The sequence below is a fragment of the Stegastes partitus genome, unplaced genomic scaffold (assembly GCF_000690725.1).
Source record: "Stegastes partitus isolate 25-593 unplaced genomic scaffold, Stegastes_partitus-1.0.2 Scaffold354, whole genome shotgun sequence".
In the NCBI taxonomy this organism is placed as follows: domain Eukaryota; kingdom Metazoa; phylum Chordata; class Actinopteri; family Pomacentridae; genus Stegastes; species Stegastes partitus.
This window is the reverse complement of record NW_007578085.1, coordinates 345,646-359,326: the sequence shown is the minus strand read 5'-3', so window position 1 is coordinate 359,326 and position 13,681 is coordinate 345,646. Positions and strand designations below refer to the sequence as shown.

At 39.5% G+C, this 13,681-nt stretch overlaps 1 protein-coding gene across 1 annotated transcript in view; it reads left to right on the top strand.

Moving 5' to 3' along the window:
* Window positions 1–6,936: 6,936 nt before the first annotated feature.
* LOC103359101 (cerebellar degeneration-related protein 2-like) overlaps window positions 6,937–13,681 on the top strand; it is a 17,570-nt gene continuing 10,825 nt past the window's right edge. The window contains exon 1 of the mRNA XM_008284313.1: window positions 6,937–7,147. Coding sequence (XP_008282535.1) covers window positions 7,069–7,147 — 79 coding nt within the window. The 5' untranslated portion in view covers window positions 6,937–7,068. The remainder of the gene's footprint in view (window positions 7,148–13,681) is intronic.

The window sequence follows — 13,681 nt, the reverse complement described above, 5'->3', positions numbered from 1 at the left end:
AACTGGAAACTATTTATATTTAAATTATGGGAATTGAAATAAACAAAGATTCAAACATTTCATTCTTGCATATCTGAATACCATTGTGGTACCAACACATGTAAATTCAAAGTTTCAAAGAAATGAACTGAAATGAACTGTAAAACTTTATTTAATCAAGTCAATAAAATCACTGCAACTGTCCATGTATCTGCTTCATACCTGGACTTTGTTTATTTCACCCTGTAAGTATCTTTTATGTGCAAAATGTTGTATGAAATGACAGGAAATATTTTTTTTTTCTGTTCTCCTTGTTCTGAGCTGAAAAAATGCCGTTATAACTGTACTGATGTTTGTCTTTTTGTGTGGAAGACTTGTTGGTCTTTTCACATCACTGTCAAAACAAAGAAAACACAAACAGTAAAACAAATCTGTGCCACAATATAGGGCATTCGTGTGCAATGGCAAAAATATAATGTTTGTGCATGTGTGCCTGACGTTTGGCAAAAAGAGGACAGGTTGGTGTGTGATGAAGACTAATTTTGTGATAAAACATGGTGCACATGAAGGGCAGAGGGATAATAGCATGATTATCATCCCCATAATCCCATTTATAGTGGTCCAAACCTGCTTTCTGCATTTTGTAGTCATTTCCCCCATGTTTGACGGCACTTATCCTTCACCACAGCTGTGCCATTAGCTGAAAAAAAAAAAGCTCATCCATTAACCTGCAGTTAGGCTTTCACCACACAAAACAGCCATTCGAATTGCAAAACTGGTCCCTCTGATTTAAACCAAGACTCTGATCTCTGTCTGTTTTGAATCAAATCTTTTTTAGCCCTCAGTTGAATTTTTCCTATTAAGTGTAACCAGTGATTGGTGACTTTTCATGTGTGTGTTTGCAATGAATTGATTCAAGTCTGGAGGAAGATGACACTTCTGAAAAGACAGTAATCAGTGAAGTGACTGCAGGTCAGATCTGCTCCGGCTGCACCCCAAAAATGTCCCATTACAGTCATCACAACAACAGCTGGTATAGATAAGGCAACTATTTTCAGTATGTGTTTGCCCGACCAAGTTATGCAGCCACAATCCTCAGAGGACACGTCGACTCGCATCCATCAGCAGACTGACACAGTAAAAAACAGCTCTTCTGACTGGATCGCTGCCCTGAGTCTGGTCACCATCTGTGTCTCGTCGAGGCTATAGATGTCATGGACATGCGGGTGAGTCATGTCAGTGCATTTCAAACAGATCAATGTTAACTCTGTTGAAACATAAACCACATACATACAAGCACATCCTACTTTTGACATGTTTTCATAACTTAGGGCACCAAAGATGTCTTTTTTTTGTTCCAACAACAAGCAGATCTTCCTGTATTAGTGGCTCCATCCCCTGTATGTAGTTGGAGGACTTGCTATAGGGGATTTCATGACCCACCTCTCAGAAGTGTGACACAGAAATAGCTTCTATAATGTAAAATGCTCTTGCTCACTGGTTTTTCTAAAGGAGGTGCTCAGGAGTCAAAGACAGCAGGAGTGTGCTCAGTTAAACTGTAAAATAATGCTATTTACATTTATTTGAATGTAATTTATTCCAACTTTGACCCAGTGAGGGATCAGAATATATGACTATCCTAGAGGTCAGTTAAATGTCATTTATCTAACATGTTCATCCATATCTTATTGAGCAGTGTAATCATTATAAGAAACTGCTTTCAAGGGAGTAACAGATGGAAATAATATCTGGTGTAGTTTTAACCCTAGAACATTAACGCTAAAATTAGTAACACTATCACTAACGCCGGGTAGATTTTACCCGATATAATAATCTGAATAAAATGTAGTTTTCATTAATTTATGTAAAAGTACAACACTCTATGACAAATTGTAGTACTCTTCTTTAATTTCCCAATATACAATATCACATAAAATTAAAAAAAGGTACCATGGGGGACCCTATAAAAAGGCGGCAAAATTATTGAAAGATCAGGTAATCCTTAACGAGAAATTTCCAAACAGAAAAAATAATGGAGCTGGGAACTTGTTCTTTGGTCCACCCGTTCCTGGGACATGTGAGCCTTGTCTGGTGAAGGCACAGTCTTCCTGCATCACTGACAACTGTGGCAGAGATTGACAAAAAAATTTTGAGAGGGGAAAAATTACCAAATTTTTTTTGACTACATGAATTTCCTTAGACAGACAACATACCAGAACCAAATTGAGCCTTCACCAGACAAGGCTCACATGTCCCAGTCCTACAATTTGTCATACAGTGTTGTACTTTTACATAAATTGATGAAAACTATATTTTATCCGGAATATTATATCGAGTAAAATATACCCGGCGTTAGTGATGGTGTTACTAATTTTAACGTTAGTGTGCTCAGTCAGGAATTTCACTGATTTTCTGGACATTTCTTTTTTTTCCTCTCTCTGAGTGCTACAACTTCAAAAAAATCTGTGTAGCTAATGATTGCAGAGAAACTAGGCCTGTGACAGGATGACAGCTGTGGATGAAATGGGGCAGAGGATGTGGCCGGCCTGAATGTTGTTTCCCTTGAAAAGTGCAAAGAGCGCCTGATTTCAACACACAAACACTAACATTGGGTAAATTCTACCCATAAAATATGTTGCCCTCTATCACTAACGCCGGGTGAAAATCACCCGAACGCATGCCTCTTGAAAAAACTATAGATGGGAGGTGGGAAACAAACATACCATTAATGACATCAATGAGCAGCCTGAAGCTACCCAAGGACCCATGCAGCTCAGACAGCAGCAACACAATGAAAATCAGATCACAAAAATCGTGCGGGTGAAAATCACCCGGCTTTAGTGTTCTAGGGTTAAGTATAAAACCCCAGCTCTCCCTCTAGTGGTGGAAATAACAGAAAACACTGTTGTAGCAGACTGAGCTGCATCATTTCCAGCAGTCGGAGTTAAACTACATAGTTAACTCAGAACCTAAAGCTGCAAAACTCTATTTCCAAAGCAGGTTCAAGGAACTGCTGGAAAATGTAGGAACATAAAACAATAACATTCCTGACACCACTTTTCATTTGCATTTACTTAGAAAAGTGTAACACAGCTGACTAATAATTAATTACTGACCAAAATGTGCACAGATCACAGAGAATAACAAATAATAATCATATAATGTGTTAAAAGCAGATAAGGAGCCTTTCAGTAATTTATGTTACCAGCATCAAAAAGTCTCAATTAACTATTTGGTCTATAAAGAAGAATATAGGGCAGTAGTCACAATAAGAAACAATGTAAAAAGAAAAAAAAAGAAAAGAAAAGAATGAATTTATTAATTTAATTTGAAGTCACAAAAAGAGCATTAAAGTGATCCCAGTGAAGAATTGTTAGTTTTGCTTGCTCTGAATGGAAAACACACTTTTCTAATTATCATAGCGTGTACATCCCTCTTGTGCAAACCAGCTCTGACTTGTCAGAACAGGAACACTGGACCTCTGGTGGTGTTCTGCAAAAATGTTTAGGCAGGTGGTATGTGTTAAAATAACATCCACACGAATGCCTGGACCCAAAGATGCTGAGCAGAACACTGGACTGTACCAAGATGATCACTGTTATAGGTACATTGGTTTTAATGTTGTGGTGTATATTTTGTATGATGAACTGCAGTGCTGTGATTTAAAAAAACATCACATTAACCCACTCGACATACACAACCTCCTCCCGCCCGTCCCATCACAGCTGTTACAGATAGATGTGTTGTACACTCCAAGGCTGGGTCATACGCTGACTACACAGCCTGATTTAATTGTGTTTACATTCTTTCATTTACTTTTTGGCACAGACTGCAGGCAAGCAATCCTGTAAAAGTCACTCAATAGTCAGTGCAGCATGTTCCCTCACCGACTCTCCACCCACGGACAGTGTCTGTTGTGTTCACTGAGACTCAGTTTGAAGTGCAGTTGTCAGAGACTGAACCCAGGCCTGTGGAGCAGAGTTGTGAAAAGACAACTCTGCTCCACAGGCCTGGGTTCAGTGCACGGCCTTGGCAGCAGCATGAGTGTGCTCTGTTAGATAACTGCATTGTATTGTTCTACACCCACAGAAGCAAGGGTGAATATATGATGACGAAGAAATGCTGTTGTTGCTCTTTTGTTTGTTACTTGACCTTATATTCTGCCCAGCAAGCAGCTGAACATATGATATACTACAGAGCACTTCAGTACGAAACGCTCTGTGGTCTTGTTCTAAACAAAAAGGAAGTACATCCTGTATATTGAGACCCCACTTTCAAGTACGTTTACATTTTAAGTATATTACAGTTTTTCCTCAGTCACTTTGGTACATTTCTCAGATCAAAATTGAAATTCTCAAAACTACTTGTTCAATCTTCACGTTATTGTGTCACTTGTGCACATCAAAAAAGCAGTTTCTCATTTCATTGAACAAGTTCTAAATGTGTTGGTACATCCATGCAAATGATTACGTACAATTCTCTGCTGTTTCCTACATTATCAATTGCTTATGTCATGCTGATCAAAATGTATTCCTATGGGTCTCTGTTGAATAGTCTCACCCCCCACAACATTTAGACATTAGTTCATCGCATAAGTCTTTACATGCAAAATGGCTGAACAAGATGTCACTTCTATACATTTCCATTAGACTTTTTTTCTAAATCTTTCCTGATTAGTAAGTTGCTCCCAGGTGAATCTTGACTTTCTCTAATGAAGGGAAATGTGTGTAGCATTACATAAATCAACCAATGATCAACCAGTTTTCTGAAATAGCACAAAGGTGCATCTTATGAACCATCAACTGGCAAGTATAGAGGAAGACTGCACTGTAATTCCTACAGCACTGCATGTACAATTTTCCCTAAGGAGGTTGTCCTATGTTCACATTTCTACTTTTGTTTTTTTCTTTGTGCTATGCAGTGCTGTCTTTTCCTTTCTGTATCGCAGTGACATGGTCTATCAAATTACAGTACAAACAGTAAAAGTGTAAATGTGAATCATGTCCAGTCTCTTGCAATCAATCTCCCACATACACTAAGATGTAACTCACAATTTCTAATAATTATCATCAAGACTTTCGCCATAGTTTACATCAGAACATCCCTCCAGAGTACACTGTTATATTGACACCATGACTAAACAGTTTGACTGTCTTATCCGTACACATTGACACAAGGACTTGTCATTCTGATGGCACTGACATTGACACAGATATTTAGTTTTGAGAGATGAACTAAGGATTTTGAGCAAGTAACTGCCTTTTGCAGGTAATCCATGGTGCTTTGCTGTTCGTACAGATTGTTTTGAGAAATGCACTTACTGTTTTGCAAATGTCGAGGATGATTTGAGAAATGTGCCAGAGCCACTGAGAAAAACTATAATTTCTTTTAATTTTATGTAAGTGTACTCGACTGCTATTCTCCGGCACATTTAAGTTGTAATGCTTTCTAAGGTTATAAATTTACAAGCTACAAGGTTCATCCATTCTCATAATATTTGAAAGTGTAATGAGTAAGAAGCCCTCCATGGACTCGACAGTTTTGAACACTCTAGCCTTGCTACTGTTAAAATTCATTATGTGCACCATCATCGAATACAACAACATAACAGCTAACCAGCAGGAAAACACATGAAGCATTATTTGTCTAAAAGGTTAACGAGCTGACTGAATGCTAAACGAATGACATTACACTACATTAGTTTGCAGTAGCGCTACCAGGCTATCTTGAATTCCTTGCTCGTCTCATGAGCATCCTCATCAGCAATATTTAAAGTGATAAATATAAAGTTACAATCCCTCCACTTGGGATTTCTCCTCAATCTGTTAATTAATTGGCAATCATCAAAATGTAGAGCGACATAAATGTATATCCACTGGGACCACCCTAGTATTCACCTTCTACATCTGTAGAAGTTGTTTCTTGAGTCTCCTGTTCTATTCTGGGTCACCTCTCTATTGTTTCTCTCTTTTTTCTAGTCCATACATGACACAGATGTTCCTTCACACTAGCTCAGCCACTTGGTCGTGCCTGTCGGTGAACGCCGTTCCAGCGACAATGTGCTGGACTGTCTTCAGGGCCTCTTTGCTCAGTCTGCCCCTGAGGCCCAGTCTGCTCCGGTGGACCCCGATCTTAACCCGGTTGACCTTATTTCAGTAGATTTTTACTAATGATATATCATTAGCATTCTAATCACAACAAAACCTTAAGTAAATGAAGGTAAAGGTGTTCTTTGGTGTTCTTCTTAGGGTTTCATTACACTAATATGTCTTCACCTTTTATTACTTTTATTATTGTTTGATAGATAGATAGATAGATAGATAGATAGATAGATAGATACTTTATTCATCCTCTAGGGGAAATTCAAGATCTGTTAGATCACACATGTTAGGTAAAGATAAAAAAGCACCTTATTGCTGTTTTGTTGTTATTTTCTTCTTCTTCCTCTTCTTCTTCTTCTTCTTCCAATTATTATTATTATTACTATTGGTAGTAGTGGGCTAGTAGTATTTTTAGGAGCATATAGTTGGCTACATAATTTTTTTTTAAGCCTGTCGGGATTAAACATGAAGTAGTGCAGCGTTTAGATGCTGTCTGAAATGTTAGATTCATTATATTTCCCTGGTTAGCTTCAAGCAGATGTACAGAGGTGCATAAATAACGGATCTATATTAATAGCGTCATATCATCTTGGCATTTCCCTTGACATCAATCTAGAGGGCGCACTAGATCGAAAGCGAGACGACTGGAGACCTAAGCGTCTGTTACGAGCAGCACTTGAAGGCATCGTGAGCGGCTGATCAGCGGCAGAAGAGCAGCGCCACGTCTGAAGGCTCCTCTGCAGCAGCGGCGGCTCGGAGCTCCGGGATGGGCCGGTGCTGGGCGGTGGTGGTGGTGGTGGTGGAGGAGGAGGAGGAGGGCGATGAGAGGCAGAGGAGGGAGTGACCGAGGAAGGAAAGAGGAAACACGTAGAGCCACAACAACACAGCAGCGTCGAGAGGAGCCGCAGCTCCAGCTTCAAGCCGCCGTCAGGACGATCCTGCCGCCGGAGCTCCATTGTTCTCAGCGACCGGGAGGAGGGGGACACCCATGCTCAGCTCAGGGAGAATGGAGGAATTCGTAACCGAAGAGGAAGAGCCGTGGTACGACCAGCAGGACCTGGAGCAGGGTAAGAGCAGACACCATCCTCCCTGTCCGCAGCATCCCCTCCGGCGCTGCTGCCGGTCAGCTGGCCTCCTCCGAACAAAGCCGCTCTGTGCCGCCAGAGACGGCAGAGATGTGCAGCTTTATGCTTGTTTTTTTTCTTCTTCTTTTCTTTTTAATGCAGTCACTTGAACATTTGAGGAGTTTCCAATCAGCAGGCTGTGCTTCTCTGACAACAATGCATTGACAGCATGCCAAGGAGGGCCTTTCATAGCTGCAAATGTTCAGTCTGGTTTATCCTCAGTAACATGAGGCTGTAAACAGGATGTTTTTCATATTTCTTATATTTATATTCTATATTATTACTGCACAGGTTGAGTGACAAAAAATAAAACTTCTGTCTGATTGATTTAGGTCAACAATGCAAAACAGGTTTTCATTCCAGCTCCTCACTGATGCATGTTTTTACCTATTTTAGTATAAAACTGTAGTGTTTTTATACTATAGTGCTAAATAATGAGGAAAAGCTCGGTTTCAGAGCACTTTAAGTCACTATACTTCTTATTCTGACTGTCTTTACCCCTCATTTTAGACTGATGTAAAGCCTGGAGATATGATTTTCTGAAAACATCAGGTTTATCCACCTATGCTTGTATAATGTGATCACCAAAACTTTCACACTTCTGTTATTTTGAGGTTTATATATTGTAATAATAAGCATACATTAAAACCAGTAGGATGCAGGAGTTGTGCAGAAATGCCAGTTACAGATGTTTTAACAACTGATTAATCTGCACAATACTTTGTGCAATAATCAATCTAACTAATCTACAGCTGAACAATGTGCAAAAAAAATATCATCCTGCTACCGTTTAGACGGATATTGTGATTGCAATCAGAGTAGAAGTTTCAGCTGGAATTGTAATTTCTGCATTTTTTTCCCACTGTAAAAAAAACTATAAGAAATATTGATGTGATTTTTGCTGCAGTCTGTACCAGACAAGCTTGTGTCTGGAGAGGATGATTTATAGGTAGATAACTATGTATCTCTGTAGCACCGCAGTGCTTCATGCTGTGACACATTTTACCTTCATCAAAACACTGCAGCTCCTTTCATTTGGATATTGCACTTGTCAGTATTGCACTTTTTTTTGATATTATCAATTAATTGTCCCTTGTGAAAAATGCTTTTACAAAAGGAGGTGTAGAAAAAATCCACACATTCTCCTCCTCGAGACACCGAAGCCTTAAAATACCTGAAATTTTCTGCTTGAAAAGCGCCAAAGATTAATTTTCTGTCATTGCACTAATCGATTAATCAGCTAATAACTGCGGCTCAATAGGAGGCATTCTGAATTAATTAACTTTCACTAACAGCCCAGCAGGAGGGCTCACCGTTCAGTCTTTGTCTAATTAACCCAATTCAAAGTCAGCTAATTAACCTCCATCTCTCCGTTAGGACCTTCAGCTCTGTCTGCTAACAGCTGAACACGTGAATCTAATATACTTTTCATAGACCTGATATCTTTAATATATTTAAAACAGTTTGAAAGACTTAAAGGACGAACCAATCAACTGAGCATGCAACAACCGTTTAAAAGGTTGTTACAAGATGCGTTTCATGTGTTACCAGATGGAGCTGGTATCAGCCTATTTCCATATAGATGAAGACAGGCTTTCTATGTTCCAGCTCAGGGGAGCTAATAACTGTCAGCGGCGTAGGAAACTACATTTTGGAGGACTGTGTTTATATCTATGGAGTGAACATCCGCAAAGACATTTATTAACCAGGTTGAAACCAGATTTAACATGCTAATTAAACTCCCTGCATGTCCTGCACCACCTGACCTAGAATCCTAGATATGTGTTATATAATGATCCCTTCTGTGTGCACGGCTCCTGCACGCAATTATACATTTTGTAAAAGTGACTCATCTGGCTCTCCGCACCACTTAACTTCATTTCCTGCCTTCCTCCATCTCTCAATCACCTGTTCTCCAGCCAACTAATTATAATGGTGCGTTTCCCTTGGCTCTGGTGAAATGGTGCTGATGCTGAGGTTTCACTGGACTGGAAACACACATGCACACACACACACACACACACACACATACACACACGCATCATGATGTCATGGATTTACAAGCCAACTTCTTTCCTGTGGATCAGTCAACCTAAGGGTAAAAATAGATCTACACCAGCTTTTTCATTTTGTTAGATGTTGAAGAAGTAAAAAAAAAAAGAAAGATGGAGAGCAGCAGTAGCAGAGAAGAGGACAAAAACCAAATTGAAAGTCAAAATGGCTGGTGTCAAAGAAAGAGCAGCGTCTTCGTGTGTGTGCGTCCAAGCAGACAGCTCTGAGTGTGATGGAGCAGAGAGGATGTCAGGCCTCTCAGAGCTTCAAAGTGCTGACTGCCTGAGCTCATCTTTAGTCGCGTGACATTTTTAGAGGCCATGAGTCCTTCACAGAGGGACGCCTCGGTCATTGTATTACCTTGTTGTTGTGCAGGAATCACTGGAGGCCGGTGTTCTGTAGGATCACTCTGACCTAAGGGATGAGGGAGGCAAAAATAAAGAGACTCTTTTGCAGGGTTTTATCACAAAGCAATTCTGGGAAGATATGGAGGCAATAAAGTGTCTTACTCAAATTACTTTACTCTTGTAAGCCTTGGAATCAGAGATGTTGGAACAGTGCTGCTGAAATTCAGTGCTGCTAATTAGGGATGAACAGTTAATTGAAATATTATCAAACTTGCCTTATGTCCAAGTGCACTTTTTTGATAGAGATAAAATGTGTCACAAAATGCTTTCTGAAATCATTGTGTTTTTATTTTTTCTTTGGAAACCAGATGAAAAAATCCTTCTACATCCTGGCTCATATCATAGATATTAAAATATCTGTCAAAATATTCACAAAATGATCTTTTTGCATTTTGCATGATTCTTTTGCATATCTCTGAGCCTTGCTACTGATCCTCACCGATCCAACTTCTGAGGTTTTCAGGTCTGTCTGGTAGAGGATTTTAATGACTGCCTGGATTGTTCGGTCCAAGATCCTTAAACGGCTCTGTTTTTTCCCTTTACAGATTACGGCTGTTTCTTTGAGAAATAATGCAATTAGTGACAAATTATTGGAAAGATGGAGCCAAAGCCTTAGAAGAATTGCTCCAATTATAATAGAAATGCCGGAAATATAGCTTTACAGCCAACTCAAAAAAAAAAACAAGTAAAATACAAGTAAAGCGCACATATGGCAATAGGTGTAAGCAATAGGTGTATATTCACATTTAATCTTATGGGGAAGTTTCTCTCTTACCCTCCCAGCAGGAGAAAAAAGTGGAGCTAAGTCTTCCTGTCTTTTGCCTCGAGCTTCTTTTGGAGCTTTTTTCACTAACGAGGGAAACTGTCTTCTCAGAATTATTAGTGTGAGTCCGCCTTCCTTCCTTTCTTCCTCCCTGAAACTGGGCTCTCTCATTTCCATCAGCCAGGGAGACAAGATAAAGCCTCCTGTGCACATGAAACAGCCAACAGCTAATATCTAAAACACCAAAAGGAATAATGTAAGAGGTAAATGTGAAAAAATGTGAAATACCAAATTTCTATCACATTTGGCTCAGTCCAAACGTAATAAAATCTGTCCAGCACCTCTAAATCTAAGTAATTAACATGTTCTTTCTCGTTCATTTAATCTGGGAAAAAGCTGAAGTGTGAAAAAGGAGCATAATTGGTTTTTGGTTTGGAATATTTCTTGGCCAGCTTCAGTCGCCACGTCTTGTTTTCACAGTGAGGTAGAGGTGCTGCCAGGCAGATTTTTGCAACATCCACACTAATTATTTTTTATTTTAGAATAAGTTAAAATTAAACTTTGTTATTCCCAAAGAAAATTCTTGAAACAGCTTTTTAAAAACCATCTCCATCCAGATTTCAGAAATAGTCTTTGTCTATACTAACACGGCTGAAAACTCGAACACATGACAGTTCATGTAGACTGGACATATGTAAGATCGGAGATTTGTTTGCTCGGACTGACACAACTTTTGTAATTCATTATGCATGTTGAGTTAACCATGGGTAACCAGGGTGGATGTCTCTGTTTCTTCTGGAAAAGGGGCCACTTGACATTGCATGAGGAATCAGAGAGGAACATGAGGTGACTGATCAGATCAGGAAGCGAACATGGGCGTCTTAGCCATCGTTTCCAAAGATGTCTGTCATCCAGACTAAACTGCAAACTGAACCGGACTCGACCTAGTTTCCAAAAATCTCCATTTTAGATCTCCTAAAGCACGAGTAAGTGTGGATGGTACAGAAATGTAGTAAAAGTTAAAAGTTCCAAAACAAAAGTGCGTCAGTGTGGATGTCGCCATGGTTACCTTTGCAAGGAGCCGCGCTATTTGTTTCTCCTGATAACTTATCTTTGTGCTACGCTAACAAGCTGTTGGCATGAGCTTCATAAGTACCATAGAGACATTAGAGTGGTATTGGTCTACAGCCAATAAGCTTATTCACCAACATTTTAAACTGATGCAAGATAAAGTGTAAAGCAGCATTGTGCAGGAAGATGTGCTGGAAAAATATGTAGCCATCCAGAAATGATCAATGAGCAGAGAAAGCAATTAATCAAGAAACATGAGGAGGAAAAATGTGTGTTTTTTTTTTAAACAATATATCAGAAAAGATTGTCAGGTTGTTGGGAACCCACCTACTAATGCAGCATGTAGAGTGTTGCTGCTGAGATGTGAACCAACACAAGACGGCCTCAGCAAAGGACTCACATCTGACCAGTTCTGGCTTTGAGAACAGCGTGTACTTTAAATATGTATTTTTATAAATAAACTTTATTCTCATGCCAAGCACAGTTATACATGAACAACTGATTGAGATTGTAAAAAGCACAATAAAGAAAACAACAAAAAGCACTGTGAGAGTAAAACAAAAGGGTTTAACGTGTAGTTAGTGGAGGAGTCCCGAACTCAAACTGCTCCCTTCAGTCGTTTGAGGGTTTTTGAAGCTTGTCTTTGTGTGCAAATTTGACAGATTTTAAAGTTGGGAAGCTGAGACCTCCTGTGAAATGTAAAAGCTGCTGGTGATGTAGTTGTAGCTCACAATTCAACTCTTAAAGCAGAAAAACAGTATGGATGAAAACATGTAATTAGGATGCTTCTTTGTTTGGGCCTTTTGTGCGTTAGCCAGAGCCTCCCCTGGCTCACAACCAAGAAGTGAATACGTGGCTCCGCCAGCTGAGACTGGAGGCTTGTTGGCTCTGTGGAGAAGCTTCCTCGAATGTTTAAACGCTGCTGTCACATTTTAGTGTTTATGCTACACAAGGACAGAGTATTAATGACCAAATGTCCCAGGACAGATCGTAAAATATCTAGTTAGATAGTGCTACTTTAGAGCATATTGCGCATTAGTGTGCTTTATGATACAGAAAAGCGCTCTGCTATAGCACTAAATAATTCATTTCTGGCCACTGAATGTCTCCAGAACCTTTTCTGTTCAGAAGTCGACTCTGCAACACAGGAAAAGAGGAACAGGAGAAGTCTTGTTTTTCACATTCCACTGATTCTCATGGGTGATATGCACCTAGCAAAACAACTCAGTCTGTGGAAGACATCACCGGACTGTAGGAACAAAGGCTTCCACAAGATATGTCCAACTAGTTCATTAACAGGATCATTTAAACCAGAGTTTGAAACTTTGTCCCTTTTTCTGCAGTGAAATTCTTTGAACATTCCCAACTGGTTGCAGCTGGTTTTAAGGAGCATGCAGGAAATGCATGTATTCTTCCTCCACATGCTGTAGTTCCGGCCTCAGTGATTTCATCCTGTGTGGGTCAATGTCGGATTTGTCTGGAGCAAACAGACAGTTGTCTGTGGCGAGTATTGACTTGCAAAGTTGTTTGCTTGTGCAGTGAGTTCTATCGATCGGCTCTCTCCCACTCTCACAATGTTTTCCTCCTTCTATTCTTCTCTCCTCCTCCTCATTCTCTGTTAATCTTTTGTCACTGAGGCTTTAGCCTGTGTAGTCGTCACTTTCCTTCTCTGACAGCCAGAGAGAGTTTGACATTTGGATGTGGACACTGGAACAGTGTTCAGGCTGTCTGCTTTTACTTGGTGGTATTTGGGCTTACATTAGTGAGACTATAACCACAGTAGCTTCTGGTAATACAATTTGGTTTTTATTAATGTATTTTAGTAATGCTAGTTAGGCTAGAACAACATTACTGCACCAATTATTTTACATAGAAATCCTGTTTATGCTGAACATCTGTCTTTAGTACTTCTTTCTTTGTATGTTTAGCCGTTCTTACTACCACTGCTAATGTGAATGAGCCAGTTCCTTTTCAGCTCAAAGAAAATACTTTTTTCAAATTTTTAACAAAAAAATAAAGACAAGCTTTTCAACAAATGTAAACTGGTATGATTTAATTGTTTTGGCCATCTGGTAGTAGTGCAACAAGCTGTAAACTCAACACTAGCATATGATCTTATATAACATAAGGTGTATAACGGGTTAGTAAAGAATTTCTAACTTACTAGCAACTAGCAAACACAGA